The sequence below is a fragment of the Nothobranchius furzeri genome, chromosome 5 (assembly GCF_043380555.1).
Source record: "Nothobranchius furzeri strain GRZ-AD chromosome 5, NfurGRZ-RIMD1, whole genome shotgun sequence".
Classification (NCBI taxonomy): domain Eukaryota; kingdom Metazoa; phylum Chordata; class Actinopteri; order Cyprinodontiformes; family Nothobranchiidae; genus Nothobranchius; species Nothobranchius furzeri.
Genome location: NC_091745.1, coordinates 25,786,224 through 25,804,258, shown reverse-complemented (window position 1 = coordinate 25,804,258; position 18,035 = coordinate 25,786,224). Strand labels below are relative to the sequence as shown.

Sequence of the window (18,035 nt, the reverse complement as noted above, 5' to 3'; positions counted from 1 at the left end):
TTCACACCTTTTTATATTTAAAAGAATTTACTACAATTCAAGTGTAGCCCTGGTGTTCATTTTACATAAAACTAGTTTTTGTTTTTAGAAATGTTAAAAACTTGAGCAGGGATGCACCAACTCAGTTTTCTGATTATTACTAGTGTTTTGCCTGACAACTTCATTTTTGGAAAACTAGCAGAATGCTTTTTCGAAGTGAAACATCCTCATGTGAGATCTGTTTTTGGAAGCATGAATTATCACTCAGCAACAACAAGCTTTGTTCTTACAGGCCAAAATAACGAAACCTGTCCAGGTGACCAGGGGCCTCATCTATCAAGCTTGCTTACGCACAAAATGGGGTCGGAAAACTGTGTAAGCAGCTTTCCACGCAAACTTTGGGATTTATAAAAGAAAACGTAGTGGAAAACGTAAGTTGACTAAGGACCTGGCTTACGCACATGTTGGACATGGAGAGCACCTGCAGTGCTGCTGCTGAGAAAGATACGATTATGAATTCCAGCAGCATCATCACTTGTGTGTGTGTTGTTCAGTATTTTTTGGTGAAATTGCGCTTCCTTGATCTGCGGTTGCGATCGTTAATGGTAGAACGCTGCAACAAGCCGGCTTATGTATATGCATGAGATCCACAAGGCACTTTGCATTGATCATTTATGGCAGAAAGTGGCCTTGTTGAGGGCGGGATGTGATCCAGAAACATCTGAGCACATTCCTAGGTAGTTTGTGACTTATAAAGCAGAGACTGCGTGCAGCTGTGTGTTGTCCGTGTTTTATAGGTCACAAACCTACTTGGCCTAAGTACATGTTTTCTGCTGAGCTTAAGTATGGTTTTAGTAAGGAGTCTACACAATGTTTTATACATGAGACCCCTGGTGTTTAACTGACAGCATCAGTGTAAATTAAAATACCAACACTTACAAATGTTAATTTCTCTGCACTGCCTCACAAGCAAAATTTAAGATACTGCTTTTTGTTACAATGCTGTTCAGGGCAGTGCTCCTCAATACAATAATTCAATACAATAATTCTGCACTTTTGCACATGCATGTCCCCTCTCAGTCTTGCGCTCAGCTGAACGGGAGCTGTTGGTGGTCCCTCGCTCAACATACCGATCAAGGGGGAAATTGTGCATTCTCTGTTTTGGCCCCAACTCTGTGTAATGATTTGCCATTGAGCATTAGGCAGGCGCCATCTCTTTAAGTCTTTAAGTCTCGCTTGAAGACTCACTTTTATTTGGTAGCCTTTCCGCATTCGGCTTCGTGACACTGGCTTGATGACATGCGTTTTAATGTTTTGTAATTTGTTCTTGTCCTTGCCTCTTGTTTTATTAGACAATCCTCAAATTTTATTATTTTACAGTTTTTAATATTTATTTTTATCTCTTGTTTTTGCTGTTTCATGACATTTGTTTTGTTCTTGCTCTTCATGATAGTGTTCAGCACCTTTGGCTTCCAAAAAGGTTGTGGGAGGCGCTTTATAAATAAATTAGAATTTGATTGAACACCATACTGGATCTAGGTTTCTGTTTTTTATGATGTTTAAGTTTGTTTACCTGAAAAATCTGAGACATTTTAATATTTAAAAATTGGCCATAAAACAAATGTTCTACTTGCAGTTTGTAGACAGCTCAACTGCTTTTGCTTAGCTCTGTAACAAGAACAAACCTGAACAATCGCCCTAGCACAGTTCAATCATTAATTCTTTTTACATAATAGTCGTATTTGTTTGCCATATTGATCTAATATTGATCAAGGTAAGCTATCTTTTTAAATTGTTGATCACAAGGAGGGGAAATGGCTCTAGTCTGGTGATTGATGGGGTCATGAAGCACAGCCTCCAGCACCAGCTGCTAAGAAACAAAAATGGGCTCACAGACACATCTCTCAGTGCAACCCTGACAGGCTCATAAAATCACCCTGAAGCCCTACTATCTAAGAGAAAAGATTCATTTTCCAGAAGATTCATCCACACGAGTAAAATAAATAGGCAGATACAGAGATTGAGTGTACCCACTACAGTTTGTAATTAGCTCTGTGAGAAATGTTGTACTTATATGCAAATGTGACCTGAACCCAGTGGACAGCATGAGTTCAGATAAAAACACTGAGATACAAAGAAAACTCCAGTGAGGCTGCTTCTCTTCTCTGAACTCCAGAGGGGGCTTGTGTCCTGACCTAAACTGGAAAGTGGAGCTAAAAGGGCTTCAGGCAGTGATTTTGAGGTGAATTTGAGAAAAGGAGACAAGCGTGAGTCACCTGCAGACAGACTGAGCTGTGGAATTGTGGTTTGTCACGGTGTGTCCTCAATACCAGTCTGACCTCCCAAAAGTTTCTAAGTTACACACTACGGCTCTGTGGTCAGGCAGGAGGAGCGGTGATGGATGGTGGTCAAGGTCATCGTGCATTACAGTCTAATTTAGCAGCAGTTAATCGGCTGAAGGGGGTCCAAACTGAACAGGGATCTTTCTTTGTTTTTATTGATCAAATCAGTATTTTTTGACATTTCAAACTAGGCATGTTTAAGCAGAATTCTGATGTCAGTCACTGAAAGAGGAACAGATCATTTGATCAAATTGCTATTGCATGTGTTTGTCTTTTTCTTGCAACAAAAGTCAAATTACAGCTTGTATCTTATATGAAAATAGGTGAAAACCGAAATAAGCTAGTCCTAAGAATTAAATCAAGCACGTGTGAAGAAAAGTTTGGGGGTATTTTTAAACTTTCTACTGTGGCAGCTAAATCAAAGCTGGGGGTGCTGAAGCGTGCTCCTTCTAAGGTCTCCCAAGTTCTGCTGGGGAACACTAATATGGCCGATGACATGAGACCTGGAGTAGTGGTCGGAGGAATAGCCTCTCAAATGTGAACCTGTGTGGTGTTTTGTTGTTGAATGTCTTTGTTTTTCATGGATCGTCTATAATGAGCACCATGTTCAGACACAAAAGTGCCCATAGGTGCTCTTGGCACCAGGAAGATAGGCCCAAATGTTTTGAGGAGCTACTGAAAATGTCAGACTCAGTCCCCCTGTCAGAAGTGTTATCGTTCTTTCACAAATCATTGTCAAAGCAGAAGCTTTTCCGGTTAGTGCCTCATTTTTTTCACAGCAGCGTCCCAAAACGATCTCCTAATTCGTGGATTTTCTGCTACCTGATCACGTGGCACGTGATATACATGAATGAAGACCAGCTGTAGAGATGTGATGGGAACTCTCACGGTGCGGAGCTTGTCCCGACGCCCACCCCGTAAAAAAAAGGCAGTTGATGACTTTAGTCGTCAATAGCAGTAAATGAGTTAAAGACCCTTTGGGTTAAATGAGAATGTTTCCCTTAGATCTGGATCATCCCAGAAATCCCTTGACACTATAACGCAGCCGTTTCGGATGCATCAATGATTGTTGCCATTTTCCTCTTTGCCTCCCTCTGTCCACTTCGGTTTTTATGCTGCTTTGTTTTCTATTTTATATCTGCCATGATCGTTCATGGCTTCACAGCCCAACACGGCGCTATGTCATGCTCACAAGTGCCTTGATTTCAGTGCCTTGCCAGGGTTACCTAGAGCTTTGCGTTCATCAGAAAGTGGGTATGAAGGAGATGTGATCCAAACATACCCAAGCTCATTTCTGGGATGGGTGTGATTTATAAAGCAGGAGTTGCATGCAGCTGCGTATGCAGTGTTTAATAGGTTGGAAAATGAGTTTGCTGACATAAGTTTTTTTTTTCTTTTTGCAGAGCTTAGGGTTTTAGTAAGGATTCTACGCAAAATTTTATAAAAGAGACCCTTGATTTTTTATAGAAGGTTGGAGTTTTTGTGGCAAACGACAGACTTCTGGAGAAGAGAGAGCACTACTTTGATTATAAGGACAGTAATTTTAAAGTATGTCCAATTACAACAATATTCAGTTACAGCTGTGATACTCATCTGTCGCTATTCATTCCTGGATTCTTAAATCCCCTAGAACAAGGTAAACCAGAACCCATCAGAGCAACTGACCTTCTTACATTGGTCTATAATTAAAGGGGCATTATGGAAGTTGGACAGCCAAAACATGTGTAGAAATAATAAATGTCTTCTTCATACATTCTCCTGCAATGCCCTGGTCCTGTAGAATGAGCCCTGGCATTTTTACTGTGATTGCCTGTTTTTCTGTAAAATCACAGAAAAAGAGAGATGCTCGGGTCGAGCAGGCTGCTTCATGCACGTTCACGCTCAGGCATAGCCCGTAGCTTTAGCAGCAGAGTGAGGTAGTGCCAACTCAGCGACTTTGTTGCTGTTCCTAACGCCTAGTGATGAACCTAGCTACATTTCTGAGGACCCTTAGCTACTTTCTTCTAGATATTTCCTCCAAATTAAGAACAAAATAGCCATTTTCGCTCCGAACTGTTCTTTGAATGTAGTTTCAGCTGTCTTCAGGATATAAATATTACAGATACAAAAGACATCACTGGCACTTTAGCTCACCTAGTAAGATGTCGCACTCTCGAGCAGAAGACCTGGGTTTGATTCTGGATGTGAACATAGTTTATTTAGAGTTTCTTTTTTACATTAATGGTATATTTTTTACAGTAAGATGCCCAAATTTTTATTTGAGACTCGCCGAACGGCATTGAATTCGCAGATAAAAAAGATGTGGGTTCAACTTTCATTTTGGAACAATTTTTCAAGCAAGGGAAGGGAATGATCTGAGCATGCAGGAGGACTGGCCCATCTTAAACCTTTGTCGGCTGTGCTGAAGAGAAAGGTACAGAACCACATAATTTAATTAATTAGCTGCGCATTCTCCTGTCCTCTGTCCTCCGGGCCACACACACACACACACACACACACACACACACACACACACACACACACACACACACACACACACACACACACACACACACACACACACACAGACACACACACACACACACACACACACACACACACACACACACACACACACACACACACACACACACACACACTGTGTACGTACAGCATGCGCACCTCGTGCACGAGCCTACTATTGAAGCTGCCGTTACGTTTTTGGCCTGAGGGGGCAATAGCGAGCATAAAACTTCAAACGTCCGTAAAGTCCCTTTAAACATGAACGTTTTTGCTAATTTAAGCCTTTTTTAATTAACCACAGAGAAAAATATTTTCCATAGGCTGAAAAGCAGTTCGGTTCACTGCTAACTTTGTTCTTTTTATACAAACACACATGGTGTAGTTTCTGTTATATCAACTAATGTGAGATGGATGAAATGGAAATTATGGTAAAAGTATTTTACAAATATTTTATGTAGCACATTTGTTAACGCTTTACCCTTTGTTTACAATATGTTTTATTATTATTTATTTTAACATAACTGGAGGCTAGAAGTGTCTGGTTGAGGTCGGTGGTGGCGGGTCGCTTGCTCTGCATTTGGCGGGGTGAGGGTCAGGGTTCTGACTGATCATTATTACCAGAGTAAGAACAAGACCAGCTCTAGTGTTCAGGAATGGTTGTGCACTCTGTGCAGTAGTAGGACCAGAGTGAGTGGGATGTTCATGGGTAGCATGAGTGGGTGTATAACATACATTCTTGTGTGTCTTTAGGTTGAATGTGTGCATCTGTAAGCATGCGGGTTAGAGTGTGTGACTGTGTTTGTGTGTGACTGTATCTGTCACCTGGGTTCTTGGACTCCTCCATTCTCCTAGAACTTGTTGTGCTACAACATCCTCACCTACCCTTCCGTAGCCACATTTCCTGCTGGTGGGTGATGCGTCAGTCTGCCTGCAGTGCATATTCGCAATTTTAGCATCTGCCGGCTTGCTCCCAGTGGCTCCCTGTGTGGGTTCTGGGTCCCTGGGCCCTGTCGGGTCTCCGCCAGGGTTAGGTGCCCCAGGGTCCTGGGCTGCTGAGTTCCAAACTCAGCATGCCCTGGAGTGGGCAGCTGTGGGTGGGCCTGGGGCCCTGCTATTATTATCCCCTGGGCCTCTAGCATGGCTGCTGGTTTGCACCTCTCGAGGGTGGGGCAGTCTCCCTGGGGTCTCCATCTTCTGGGGGAGATCTCAGAAGGGGATATTAGCATATATATATATATATATATATATATATATATATATATATATATATATATATATATATACAGTGGGGCAAAAGAGTATTTAGTCAGCCACCGATTGTGCAAGTTCTCCCACTTAAAATGATGAAAGCGGTCAGTAATGTACATCATAGGTACACTTCAACTGTGAGAGACAGAATGTGAAAAAAAATCCATGAATTCACATGGCAGGATTTTTAAATAATTTATATGTAAATCAGGGTGGAAAATAAGTATTTGGTCAATAACAAAAAATCAACTCAATACTTTGTGACGTAACCTTTGTTGGCAATAACAGAGGTCAAATGGTTACTATAGGTCTTTACCAGGTTTGCACACACAGTAGCTGGTATTTTGGCCCATTCCTCCATGCAGATCTTCTCGAGAGCATTGATGTTTTGGGGCTGTCGCCGAGCAACACGGACTTTCAACTCCCTCCACAGATTTTCTATGGGGTTGAGGTCTGGAGACTGGCTAGGCCACTCCAGGACTTTCAAATGCTTCTTACGGAGCCACTCCTTTGTTGCCCGGGCGGTGTGTTTGGGATCATTGTCGTGTTGAAAGACCCAGCCACGTTTCATCTTCAAAGCTCTCAGTCAGTGCGTTTACATGCAGCCAGTAACCCTTTTAAAACCCGAATATTCGCAATAACCCGGTTCCGCAGGTCCTTGTAAACACCGCCAGAAACCCGGATATGCTCATAACCGGGTTTTTAAAAACCCGGTTACTACACCTGGGGTAAACCTTTTCTAACCCGAACGTTTGGTCGTGTAAACGCATACCGGGATATCCCCATCAAAGCGTGTGTTCGGCGCATGCTCTGTTCGCAAGGAATCTTGGTCTTTAGAGTAGCGAGACGTCTTGTATGCGCCAGAACACCGGAAGTAAACAAGTTGGGAGCAACATGGCGAGTCGCGGCACAGCACCACACTTTTGTAGTGACGAGGAAACCTCTGTGTTCATCGGTCTGGTTCATCTTGAAGGAGAGGATGATGATGATGTTATGGATGAAAACACAGGTAAGTCACATGACTTTCTCAATCCAATACGTATACCAACAAAGGGTCTCGCTCTCGGAGTTAGATACATGCGTCGACCCATCTGTGTTGTTTAACCTATCATTAACATCTTTTTTAACATTTTGCTTGTTTTTATTTCTGGCCAGATACAGATATTGGAGAAGGTGGACCTTCAATGACTGTGCCTTGCCAGTCTACACAGCCATCAAATCCCACTGCAGCTACTCCTGGTGAGCTTTCTAAATACTGTTACTAAAGGTATAACTGGTTATAGCGTATTGTAACCCCAGGTCACTCCTCCTCCTTGTGTAATGTCTGAAAATAGTACCTTTCTTTAGTGGATAATTTGATTACAGTGATTATGAGATATTAAGTAATATAACCGTTGACCCAAACTAAGGACTATTGTCACTTTTGCATTCTTAGTAAACTCAGAACTGTAGGAAGATGTTTGTTTATGACGAAGGCGCAGGTGACAATCTGACACATGCCAGCTAAAGGTAAAGAAACCTCTTCTAGAATCCACAAGTTTCATAAGAATGCAAAAAGTGATAATAGTCGAACACTAAGAGAGAACTTACCCAACACTTTCTAAGGCCTGTCATGTCTGCTCTAGGTGGGTCAAGTCGCAGGTCCAGGCACCGTGAAGCCGCTTCACTTACTTAACATCAACAGTTCATGGAGAGAATGCAGCACACACAGAAGCAATGGTTTGAGCAGCAAAGGCAGTTGAGACATGCCAGTGATGAGGCACTCACGTCTCAAATGATTTCTGAATCAACCTCACATTTAAAAAGCAAAACCAAAATGTTATTTTGTTATGTGCTTTATTAAAGAACAAATGTTTTTTTTAAACTTACTAGAAAACTTGTATGTGTTGACATTTTATTTGAACATTGCATATACCTGTTCTTTTTCAGAGGTGCACAGCAACAAAGGAGAAGGCAGATAAACATCTTTTAAAACTTAGAAAATAAAGCGTTTTGAAAAGTATCGAGCTTACAGTTTAAAGTTGTTTGTTTCCTATCAGACCCGTTCGTCCTGCACACTCACGCTTTTACTAAGCGCTTACGGAGTGGGACACGTGCAGCAAGGTAATCTGTTAAGGCCCGTCTGATAGCTGAGGCTGCACTGTTATCAGCCCTATTGACCTGTGACACAGGCTGTGGAAACAGCCTTTCTACTGATGTGGCCTCCTCTGCCCAACTGGGATTAACATGCTCCTTCTCCATCTCACAAAAGTTGTGTAGAGCACAACAGGTTGCTACCACGTATGGTGTGAAAGTGAAATGGAAGTCACTGCGCTTCAACAGAACACGGAAACGAGATTTCAGTCGACCAAATGCTATCTCTATACTTGTTCTAGCAGAACTCAAATAGACGTAGAAGCTTTCCTCTTGTGGTGTCAGTCTTGGGGACTGCAGATAGCCCTTCATTAGCCAGGGCATCAGTGGATAAGCAGGATCTCCCAGCGGGAAGAAATCCACATCCTGCCCCTCGATCTGCACTGCTCTCTAAAGTGGGACAGATAGAAATATTATTCTTCCTTAATTATGTCATAATACATCTTAGATATGTGGCAGGTATACAACTTGCATTTAAATACCAAAAGTTTTAATGCATTACCCACCTTTGGGAAGGATTGTGCATTGTTGATCAGATTGGACTGGCGGAGTGCATTGGCGTCATGTGCTGAACCAGGCATGTTGCAGCTCACACTCCAAAAACTATGGAAAATGTATCACAGTGAATCAAGATGTAGTGGGAGCGGTGTGATTAGTGGCAAAAAGTTAGGAAAATTATTTCAGGTCAGTAATGACATAATTATTTGTACATTTAAGCTGTTGATGTTTTTTTGAACAGAGAACCTCTCAATTGATGTTTGTGAGTGGTTCTAATATAGCTTAGTGATGTGTGTCTGTCAACATTATATATAAATCATAATCATGAATACAAAAGCTGGGAATGGCAAAACACCTACCAGTATTTGTCATCACAGACTCCCTGGAGGACATAGGATGGCCATCTCTTCCTGTTCATGAAGTTTCTGTAGCCATCACTTGGAGGCATGCAAGGGATGTGGCTCCCATCCACACAACCTATGATAAAAAGTTTAAAAAAAGAAAGAAAAAGTATGCACACAGCAGTGTAGCCTACATACATAGTATAGTTCACATTTAGCCTACTCTCAGAAAACTACTGACATTAACAAGACTTAAGAGCAGGAAATAGTTTACCTATGATTTGAGGAATGGAGTGGGCACGTTCAAATCTTTCTGCAATGCCACATGCCTCCTCCAAAGTGGGTACCCGGATCAGTGCTTTGATGACTTGAGTCGACCATTCTGTGGCAGAATAGGTACACCATCTTCTTCACGGTGCTCTTGTGCACTCCAAATTGGTTTGCTATCAAACGACACTCTGCACAGCTTGCTAGTTTATACAGCACCATGGCAACGCGCATTTCTGTAGGCACTGGTGTGCGGATGGTTACTACACTGGGCTCCATCACTCTTTCCATCATACCACAAAGTTTAGCAAAAGATTGACGTGACATACAAAAATTCTCACGCCAATCCGTGTCCGTGAACTCCATCATTACAACCCGCTCCCACCAGTCCTGACTGCGCACCTTCATCCAATGTGTCCGCGGGGCTCTGGTGGTAACGGGTACGTCGATATGTTGGATATGTTTAGCGCAGCTCTCTCTATATTTGCAATTTCTTGCTCACATACTCTCCTTCGAATGAAGGCCAGTACGCACAGTCGTTTTAGTGCTCTCGCTATCTCTTCCAAACTGAGAAACATGTTGTTGTTTTCATGGATACCGGAACAAGATGAACTGGAAATGACGCATATTGCGTATTGACGTTGTAAGGTTATGAAGTTCATTCGTTGGGATTACTGTCAACTGCTCTTCCCTTTTTGTGGATTACGATAAGTACTCTTTCAAGGTTCGATTTTTATTTGGAATATTACCCTTCCTGCGGATACAACAATCGATTTTTAATTGGAATACTACCCTGTTCGTGGATACGTTCAAGATTTGCTCCTGCTTTGCTTTCTTGCCCGTGAGGATATAAAGTTGCTGTTGCTTCGTTTATAGCTTCCATGGGGAATAATTAATAACCTATTGACTTGTGTTCTTCCTGAGGAGTATGCAAGACTGTTCTCCGGCGTGGGGTTCGTACCTCACCACGGATGGCTGTTCCCTTGGGATCGCATCCGGTTCTGTTGTCAAGATTCTTCATAACTTGGGTTTGTTCAACGACCAAGTGGTCTCTTGAAGGACCACATTGACCTTGAAAAGGGGGGATATGTAAGGTTATGAAGTTCATTATTTTCAGCTCCACACAGCTGCCCCTGTGCGCAGTAACACCCGTGTATAAAAGCCAAGGTCGGGTGTTCCTCAGACTGTTTACATTTCAGGAGAAGAGTCCGAAGGAGAAGAAGAACGCTTTTACTTAATCAAAGTACTTTATTTGTGATTAAACAAATTAAGCAAAACATATGTTGATCAATAATAATCAAGTGAATGATTTATGTGTTTAATGAAAACAGGACTATTGCACAGACAGACTGATCCTCATCTCCATAGAAACGCATGACACATTGTTCCAACCAATCAGAGCTTTCGGCTGCCGCAGGAGAATCTGGCTTGTTGACTTAAAGTGTCCAATCAGCTTTAATAAAACTTATCAACAATTCAGAGATATAAAACAAGGCAACGCCATTTTAAGCTCAGTTCCATTTTGACTTCAGTTCTATTCACCGTCATCCCAAGAAAAGCACAGCCTGGCCAGATGTGTTTTCTTCTTTAAACTAAGAACTGTGAAGTTGTAGATTTTCGTTGTTTAACAACCAGACGACATCCTTTCAAAATAAGAGCACCTGCTGACGCTGCCGATTGGTACCGGGGTCGACCCTCCAGACGGGCTTTGACGTGCTGCGACCGCTGCTCCGACAGCTCCAGCACACATCCGAGGTTCTTGGACCTGGCATTTCCTGATCTACCTGGGAGGCCCCCCACTGGGTACGTACACGGCAAAATAGCAGCTCATGTCATCACTTTATAAGCCTCGTGATATCTAGTCATAACAAAGACTACCAGATTCAATGACGTTAGCCTAAGGAGTCTGAACCAACCACACACACACACACACGCACCAACACAACATCCAAATCCATTTTCATCCATCACAGAGTTAGTCCTGGTAGATTGTTAAGAATTTATAATTAAGAAATTAAAGATTCTCAAACGATCCCAACTCTCTCTCTTTTTTGTCTCAAAGTCAATACAGAGTGTTTAATTAAACTCCCTGATGATAAAAACAGCCTATTCTTCTGATTATAAAAAGTGATCTACTTACAGTGTATTAAAATACCACTCTAGATAGTTACATCACTCTATTCCGTTACAACGTCGTCCATACGTCCTGACGCTACCGCAACGTCCGCATTGAAAACGGGTTATGCAAATTAGGGTTAACTCTGGCTTGTAAACGGGTTACTCTGATCAACTCAGAAACCCGAATACCGACCTTAACCCAATCATAACCCGGATATAGGCTGCATGTAAACGTACTCAGTGATGGAAGGTTTTGGCTCAGAATCTCACGATACATGGCCCCATTCATTCTGTCCTTAACACGGATCAGTCGCCCTGTCCCCTTAGCAGAAAAACAGCCCCAAAGCATGATGTTCCCACCCCCATGCTTCACAGTAGGTATGGTGTTCTTGGGATGCAACTCAGTATTCTTCTTCCTCCAAACACGACGAGTTGAGTTTATACCAAAAAGTTCTACTTTGGTTTCATCTGACCACATGACATTCTCCCAATCCTCTGCTGTATCATCCATGTGCTCTCTGGCAAACTTCAGACGGGCCTGGACATGCACTGGCTTCAGCAGCGGAACACGTCTGGCACTGCAGGATTTGATTCCCTGCCGTTGTAGTGTGTTACTGATGGTGACCTTTGTTACTGTGGTCCCAGCTCTCTGCTGGTCATTCACCAGGTCCCCCCGTGTGGTTCTGGGATTCTTGCTCACCGTTCTCATGATCATTTTGACCCCACGGGATGAGATCTTGCGTGGAGCCCCAGATCGAGGGAGATTATCAGTGGTCTTGTATGTCTTCCATTTTCTGATAATTGCTCCCACAGTTGATTTTTTCACACCAAGCTGCTTGGCTATTGTAGATTCACTCTTCCCAGTCTGGTGCAGGTCTACAATTCTTTTCCTGGTGTCCTTCGAAAGCTCTTTGGTCTTGGCCATGGTGGAGTTTGGAGTCTGACTGTTTGAGGCTGTGGACAGGTGTCTTTTATACAGATAATGAGTTCAAACAGGTGCCATTAATACAGGTAACGAGTGGAGGACAGAAAAGCTTCTTAAAGAAGACGTTACAGGTCTGTGAGAGCCAGAGATTTTCCTTGTTTGAAGTGACCAAATACTTATTTTCCACCCTGATTTACAAATAAATTCTTTAAAAATCCTGCCATGTGAATTCATGGATTTTTTTCACATTCTGTCTCTCACAGTTGAAGTGTACCTATGACGAAAATTACTGACCTCTGTCATCATTTTAAGTGGGAGAACTTGCACAATCGGTGGCTGACTAAATACTCTTTTGCCCCACTGTATATATATATATATATATATATATATATATATATATATATATATATATATATATATATATATATATATATCCCCTTCTGTAATGCCAGAGTTCTAAATGTCATGGGCACTTTACTGTCCTGACCTTATCAAACACATTTATGGTGCATGTAAGGGCAAACTTCAAGTATTCAAGATTAGTGCTGGACCTCATTAATGCTGCTGTGGCTAAATTTAAGCTAATCCCTTCAGCTGTTTTTCAAAATGTGAAAAAAAAAAATATATGTATATATATATATGTATAAGTATATATATATATACATATATATATATATATATATATATATATATATATATATATATATATATATATATATATATATATATGTACATAAACACCCAAGAAGGACTGGCTGGTTGGACTGACTCCCAACATTCCTGTTTCATGTTTGGGTATCCACATTCACACCAACACAAACATGTTGGCGCTCCCAGCTGGATATTAGATGTCATGTCACTCTACCACTCACACACACACACATGTTTTAGTTCCTCTTACATTAACTAATGGTGGATGGATGCTTCTATGTATCACCTCAACAACACAAAACCTAAACAAGGTCAGACTCTTAAAAAAATCATCACATAAACGGGAGGAAAAATGCGGAGGGAATCCTTCTGTCCTTGAGAATTTTTCAAGGACAAACCTGTTGAGGTGTGTGCAGAAGCAAAACAGACAAGACAGAAATGTAAAAAAAAATTAAATAAATAAATTAACAAGCAGAAATGATGCATGGCTCTATAATGCCTGTAATATGTTGTAGGACAGCCAGTGCTCCAACAGCAGAGTGAGAGAAATAAACGGGAAGGGTAGAGGGAGGGGAATACAGAGGAGGGAGGGGGCGTTAGAGGATAAATCCTTACTACATAATGATTAGAGCTCACAAGCCCATCCTGTGACATGGAATGTAGGAGTCAGGATTACAGCCGGCCCGTGAAGCTAGAGTTACAGCGCTGCTGATGTTGGAAGGAGGGATGCAGGTGGGAAAAAGAAAGAACAGACAAGCAAACACCTCCGAACAACAAGTGCAGCTTAGTAAAGACAAAACCAGGCTAACAAGGTGTGTTTCAAGAAGGCCATGAAGAGGATCCAAGAATTCCAAAAGTCCAGCTGCTGACTCACAACTGGACCCCTGCTCTGACCATCTGTCGCTGGCCACTGACAGCCTCGTCCCGGGCAGCTGGATCATTTCTCAGAGTCTTAATTTGATGGAGTGGCTGCAAGAGCGCTACTCGCACCAGAGGGCAAAAGAGGGAGGCAGGGAAACGGAGATGAGGGTCACCCTGCAGAAACTCTGATAGATGGGACGCCCAGTGTGGACAAACATCTCACTCAGAGATGGACTGAAGCTGCATCTTCATGAGCTGGCAGAGATGAAGGAACAGCCTGAAGAGCAAAAACTTTAGGACGGTCTTTGTGCTCAAATAGAAAATGGATTAACCTTAGAGTTTTTTTTAGGTCTCACTTCCCAGATGATGGAAATTATTTCTTCCTTAGAGGTGAGCAGCTGATAAGGACATTAAAAAAAAGATACCACTTTACTCTCGCTTTGGTCCTCAGAGCACTCTGGGACATCTCACCTGAAAGTCTCCTTCTAAGCAAGCTGTCTCAACTTACATCTGGAACATTCAGCCGGCAGCACAAAAGCAACGGTGGAAAACCACATTTTTTTATTTGCCTTGTTCCTCTTTTTCCTCTTCCTCATTCTCTGGCACCTGCTCATCTCCATCACTTCCATTCTCCTCCTCCTCCTCCTTCCCTCCTCCCCTTGTACCAGCGAGCGATAATGTGACCTTCTGCCAAAGTGCGGGAAACCATGCCACCGTCGCAGCGGGCTCGACTGTTGCTGCTACTGAAATAGACTCAAACAAGTGCAGGGAGAGGAAGAGGAAGAGGGGAGGGCGAGGAAGAGAAGAAGGGCCAAAAGGGAGAAAAAAGAACAAAGAGAAAAAAGGGAAAAGAGACAACCTGGAAAAAGCACAGCTGAAGGCGTAGAGACGGGATGAGTGGTGACGAGGCAGGGCTAAATGTGGATTTTCATCACAGGTAAAAGATCTTTTAACACTTTGTTTACTGTGTTTCCCTATCACTCAGTTTTAATGACAGTTTTTGGAAAAGAAGAATCTATTTTCAGGTCTTTAGTTCTAAAAGCAAGTGTGAACTGTGAGGAAGTTTTCATTAATGCTCCCTTTATCGCTTCCATTATTCTATCGTAAGAGAAATGATCAGAGAGCAGACAGAGGACCAGATCGGAAGGCAGAGCCCGATAGAATCCCTGTCATGATGTCTTTGGTTTTAGTTTAGTTGTAGTTGTGTGGGGCAGCAGTAGCTCAGGTGGTAGAGCGGGTTGCCTCATGATCAGAGGGTCATGGGTTCGATTCCAGCTCCCCGCCACGGGTATCCCGCTGTTGTGTCCTTGGGCAAGACACTTCACCCAACTTGCCTGTGTTAGTGGTGGTCAGAGGGGCCGACGGCGCCAAATGGCAGCCTCGCCTCTGTCAGACCTCCCCAGGGCGGCTGTGGCTACATGTAGCTCACCATCACTAGCAGTGTGTGAATGTGAGTGTGTGAAAGCGTCTTTGGGTGTCTAGAAAAGCGCTATATAAGTTCAATGCATTATTATTATTATTAACTGTTGCTTTAACTCACTCACCTCCTGGGAAGATTGAGCCCAGTGGATCATTGCCTCACTAGAAACACTTGGAGCAGCTGAGAGGGGCATTTTGATACCTGCCCACCGGACCTGAGATGTTGCTGCAAGGAAACTGGACTGCCACTAAAAGTTTCTCTGTTAAAAAGCTGAGAGGTTCCTGTGAATACAAACAGATTTGATCTCACACTTTTGCTTAGTAAATACAAACAGCCTAGTTTCTAATAATGATAAAGCATTCACATGGCCGCAAACTAAACAGCAACAAGAGTGCAGGGCAGAGGAAAAGTCACCTCATGAAATCTGCAGTGGTATTAATGAATGCCTTGGGTGTAAATTTATGAGGAGAAAAAGCTTTGGCGCTCATGTTAATAGAAGTAGAAGTTAGCCGGAGCAGAAAGAAGCGGAAAACATCAGTATTTGGAGTCTTACTCATTAAAATTTATGATTTTTTTAATCCCTCGCCTCTATTGGCTAACAGAAACACGACTCTATTGCTGCCTCCATTTGCTCTGCTATGTTTTATCTCCACAAACATCACACACCTAAAGCAGATCTGCCATGATGTGTAGCTGTTATTGCTAATGGTTAGCTTCTACTAGCCGAGATGTTCTCTGCTCTCTCCAGGCTACAAAAATCAGCACAGCCTTCCCCGGTCGCAAGCCAAGATGGGTCAATTCATGAATGCTAATTTATAATGTGACATAAATCTGTGTGGCTTTTTCTGAATCAACTGTTTCCCAGTCTATTTTATTCTGGTGGTGAATTCAGGAAAAAATTTGTAGAAGACCATTTTATATATATATATATATATATATTAGGGGTGGTATTGGATTAAAAAAGTAATCTAATTAATTAGAGGCTTTGTAATTAATTAATCTTAATTAATCGCATTTTTATCGTTCAGGAAAATGTACTCTCAAAGCAATTTTTTTGATGAAAAATAATGAGACAGAGAGTCAAACATTAGACATGGTTATTGTGGTAAACTAAAGCTTTCAATTTCTAAAAAAAATGCATCTAGCTGCTACTTACCACCTGGTAAGATTTATGGTGGTTCTTCCCTCCTGGATGAATGATTCGAAGTTCGCAAAACTTGCAGCCATTTTACACATGTCTGGTTTGATGATGCACATTTGTATTCCTGGACATACTTTCACACAAAACCTAAAATAATTTTAGCAACTGTTCAAAAATAAGCGCCTTCTTACCATCAGGATGTGTCGTTACAACTCATGGACATCATATGTGAAATCCAGGGGACAAAACAAACAAGATTAGAAATTAATTTATTTAGCTCCAATGACTTAAATTCACTTTTTTGTTCTTCCGGGGACCCATGGTCCAGAAGTAGATGGGCGTGACGTAGGCTCTCTATGACGTCTTTGTGATTAAATAAAGTATTTTTCAATTGAATTAGAATTTTTCTGTAACCGCAACGTGATTAACTGAAGATAAATCTGGGGTTTGACATGCCTCTACTTAGAAAAAGGATGACATGGTTCTTTATGATTATAAGGCAACTTTATTTCAGCATTGTATTAAATAAACATACTTGCAATGTTCAAATAAGGCATATATTTTGTCTTTGTAATCATCCTGCAGACCAAACCATCCTGTCTTTGACCTTCTAAACAGGTAGTTTTCAGGCAGGATCAATAAGCACCAGTTACAGGTAATACTTTTGATTAAATCCTCAGTTCCACAGGTAGAGTCTGAAGAAACCACCGCGTTTTCCATTCACTGGTTTTACCAAAGCATAAATGAGAATGGGAGTGAGACCGTGTGAGCTGTGCAGCACCAGTTAGGCAGGTGAAAAATGACTGTTCATTATGTCACACCAACCATATCCCGCTTGCAGTAATTGGATGTATGCATGTGAGTGCAATCCGAGCAGCCACATGCACATGCACGTTTGTGCACGTGTAAGGGGAAAAAGAAAGTAAAGTGAACGAAACAGAGATACAATCTCACACAAAGATTACTGCACAAGGTGGCACACCAAGAACCATGATAGACGAATTTGCAGCTGGACGTCAGGCTGAGGCACAAACTGATCAATAACAGCTGATGCACCCAGTGATTAAACTGCGTTTTTCAACTGATGCTGTACTTATCACATGTCCAGCTGCACACACACACACACACACACACACACACACACACACACACACACACACACACACACACACACACACACACACACACACACACACACACACACACACACACACACACACACACACGCACGCACACACACACACACTGATTGTGAGGACACACTGTAGGCAAGGCGGCTGTACATTGGCATCACTGGTCCTTCCGAACACCACCAGTGGCCAAAAACGATTAAGTGTCTTGCCCAAGCACACAAGGACTGTGACAGTCAGGACTCAAACCTGCAACCCTCCGGTTACGGAACAGGCACGTTCAGCAACTGCCGCCCCCTAACAATAACACGATAATCAAATGTAAGTCTTTGTCACGAAATAACTATAAAAGGAGACTTCACGATCATTTATCATTTGATACACATCGCCTGAGACCCTTTCATTTCAACTAATACTTTTAAAAATCGCTCAGGGGAAAATAATCCGATCACGTCATCAACATTTCCTGCTTTTATAGT

General features: G+C 42.2%; 2 protein-coding genes across 3 annotated transcripts in view; one reads left to right on the top strand and one right to left on the bottom strand.

Moving 5' to 3' along the window:
* Positions 1-8,129: 8,129 nt before the first annotated feature.
* Positions 8,130-9,718, bottom strand: LOC129163470 (uncharacterized). The gene is made up of 4 exons (XM_054741224.2): positions 9,391-9,718; positions 9,062-9,179; positions 8,711-8,807; positions 8,130-8,594 (listed from the first exon to the last, which is right to left on the bottom strand). The coding sequence occupies exons 1-4, from the start codon at positions 9,716-9,718 to the stop codon at positions 8,130-8,132; spliced, it is 1,008 nt and encodes a 335-aa protein (XP_054597199.2).
* Positions 9,719-13,626: 3,908 nt separating this feature from the next.
* The window catches only part of grin2ca (glutamate receptor, ionotropic, N-methyl D-aspartate 2Ca), a 108,054-nt gene continuing 103,645 nt past the window's right edge, over positions 13,627-18,035 (top strand). For both annotated transcript variants that reach the window (XM_015948908.3, XM_054740293.2), the window contains exon 1: positions 13,627-14,802. The gene's annotated coding sequence lies outside the window, so the exon portion shown is untranslated. The remainder of the gene's footprint in view (positions 14,803-18,035) is intronic.

Bases quoted from the DNA above. Each gene is read 5' to 3' on its own strand.
- LOC129163470 (XM_054741224.2), bottom strand. From the start codon at position 9,718: ATGAAGGTGCGCAGTCAGGACTGGTGGGAGCGGGTTGTAATGATGGAG. The intron at 9,180-9,390 runs GTACCCACTTTG...TTTTTATCATAG, and splicing joins TCATCAAAGCACTGATCCGG to GTTGTGTGGATGGGAGCCAC. The intron at 8,595-8,710 runs GTGGGTAATGCA...GTCCCACTTTAG, and splicing joins ATGCACAATCCTTCCCAAAG to AGAGCAGTGCAGATCGAGGG.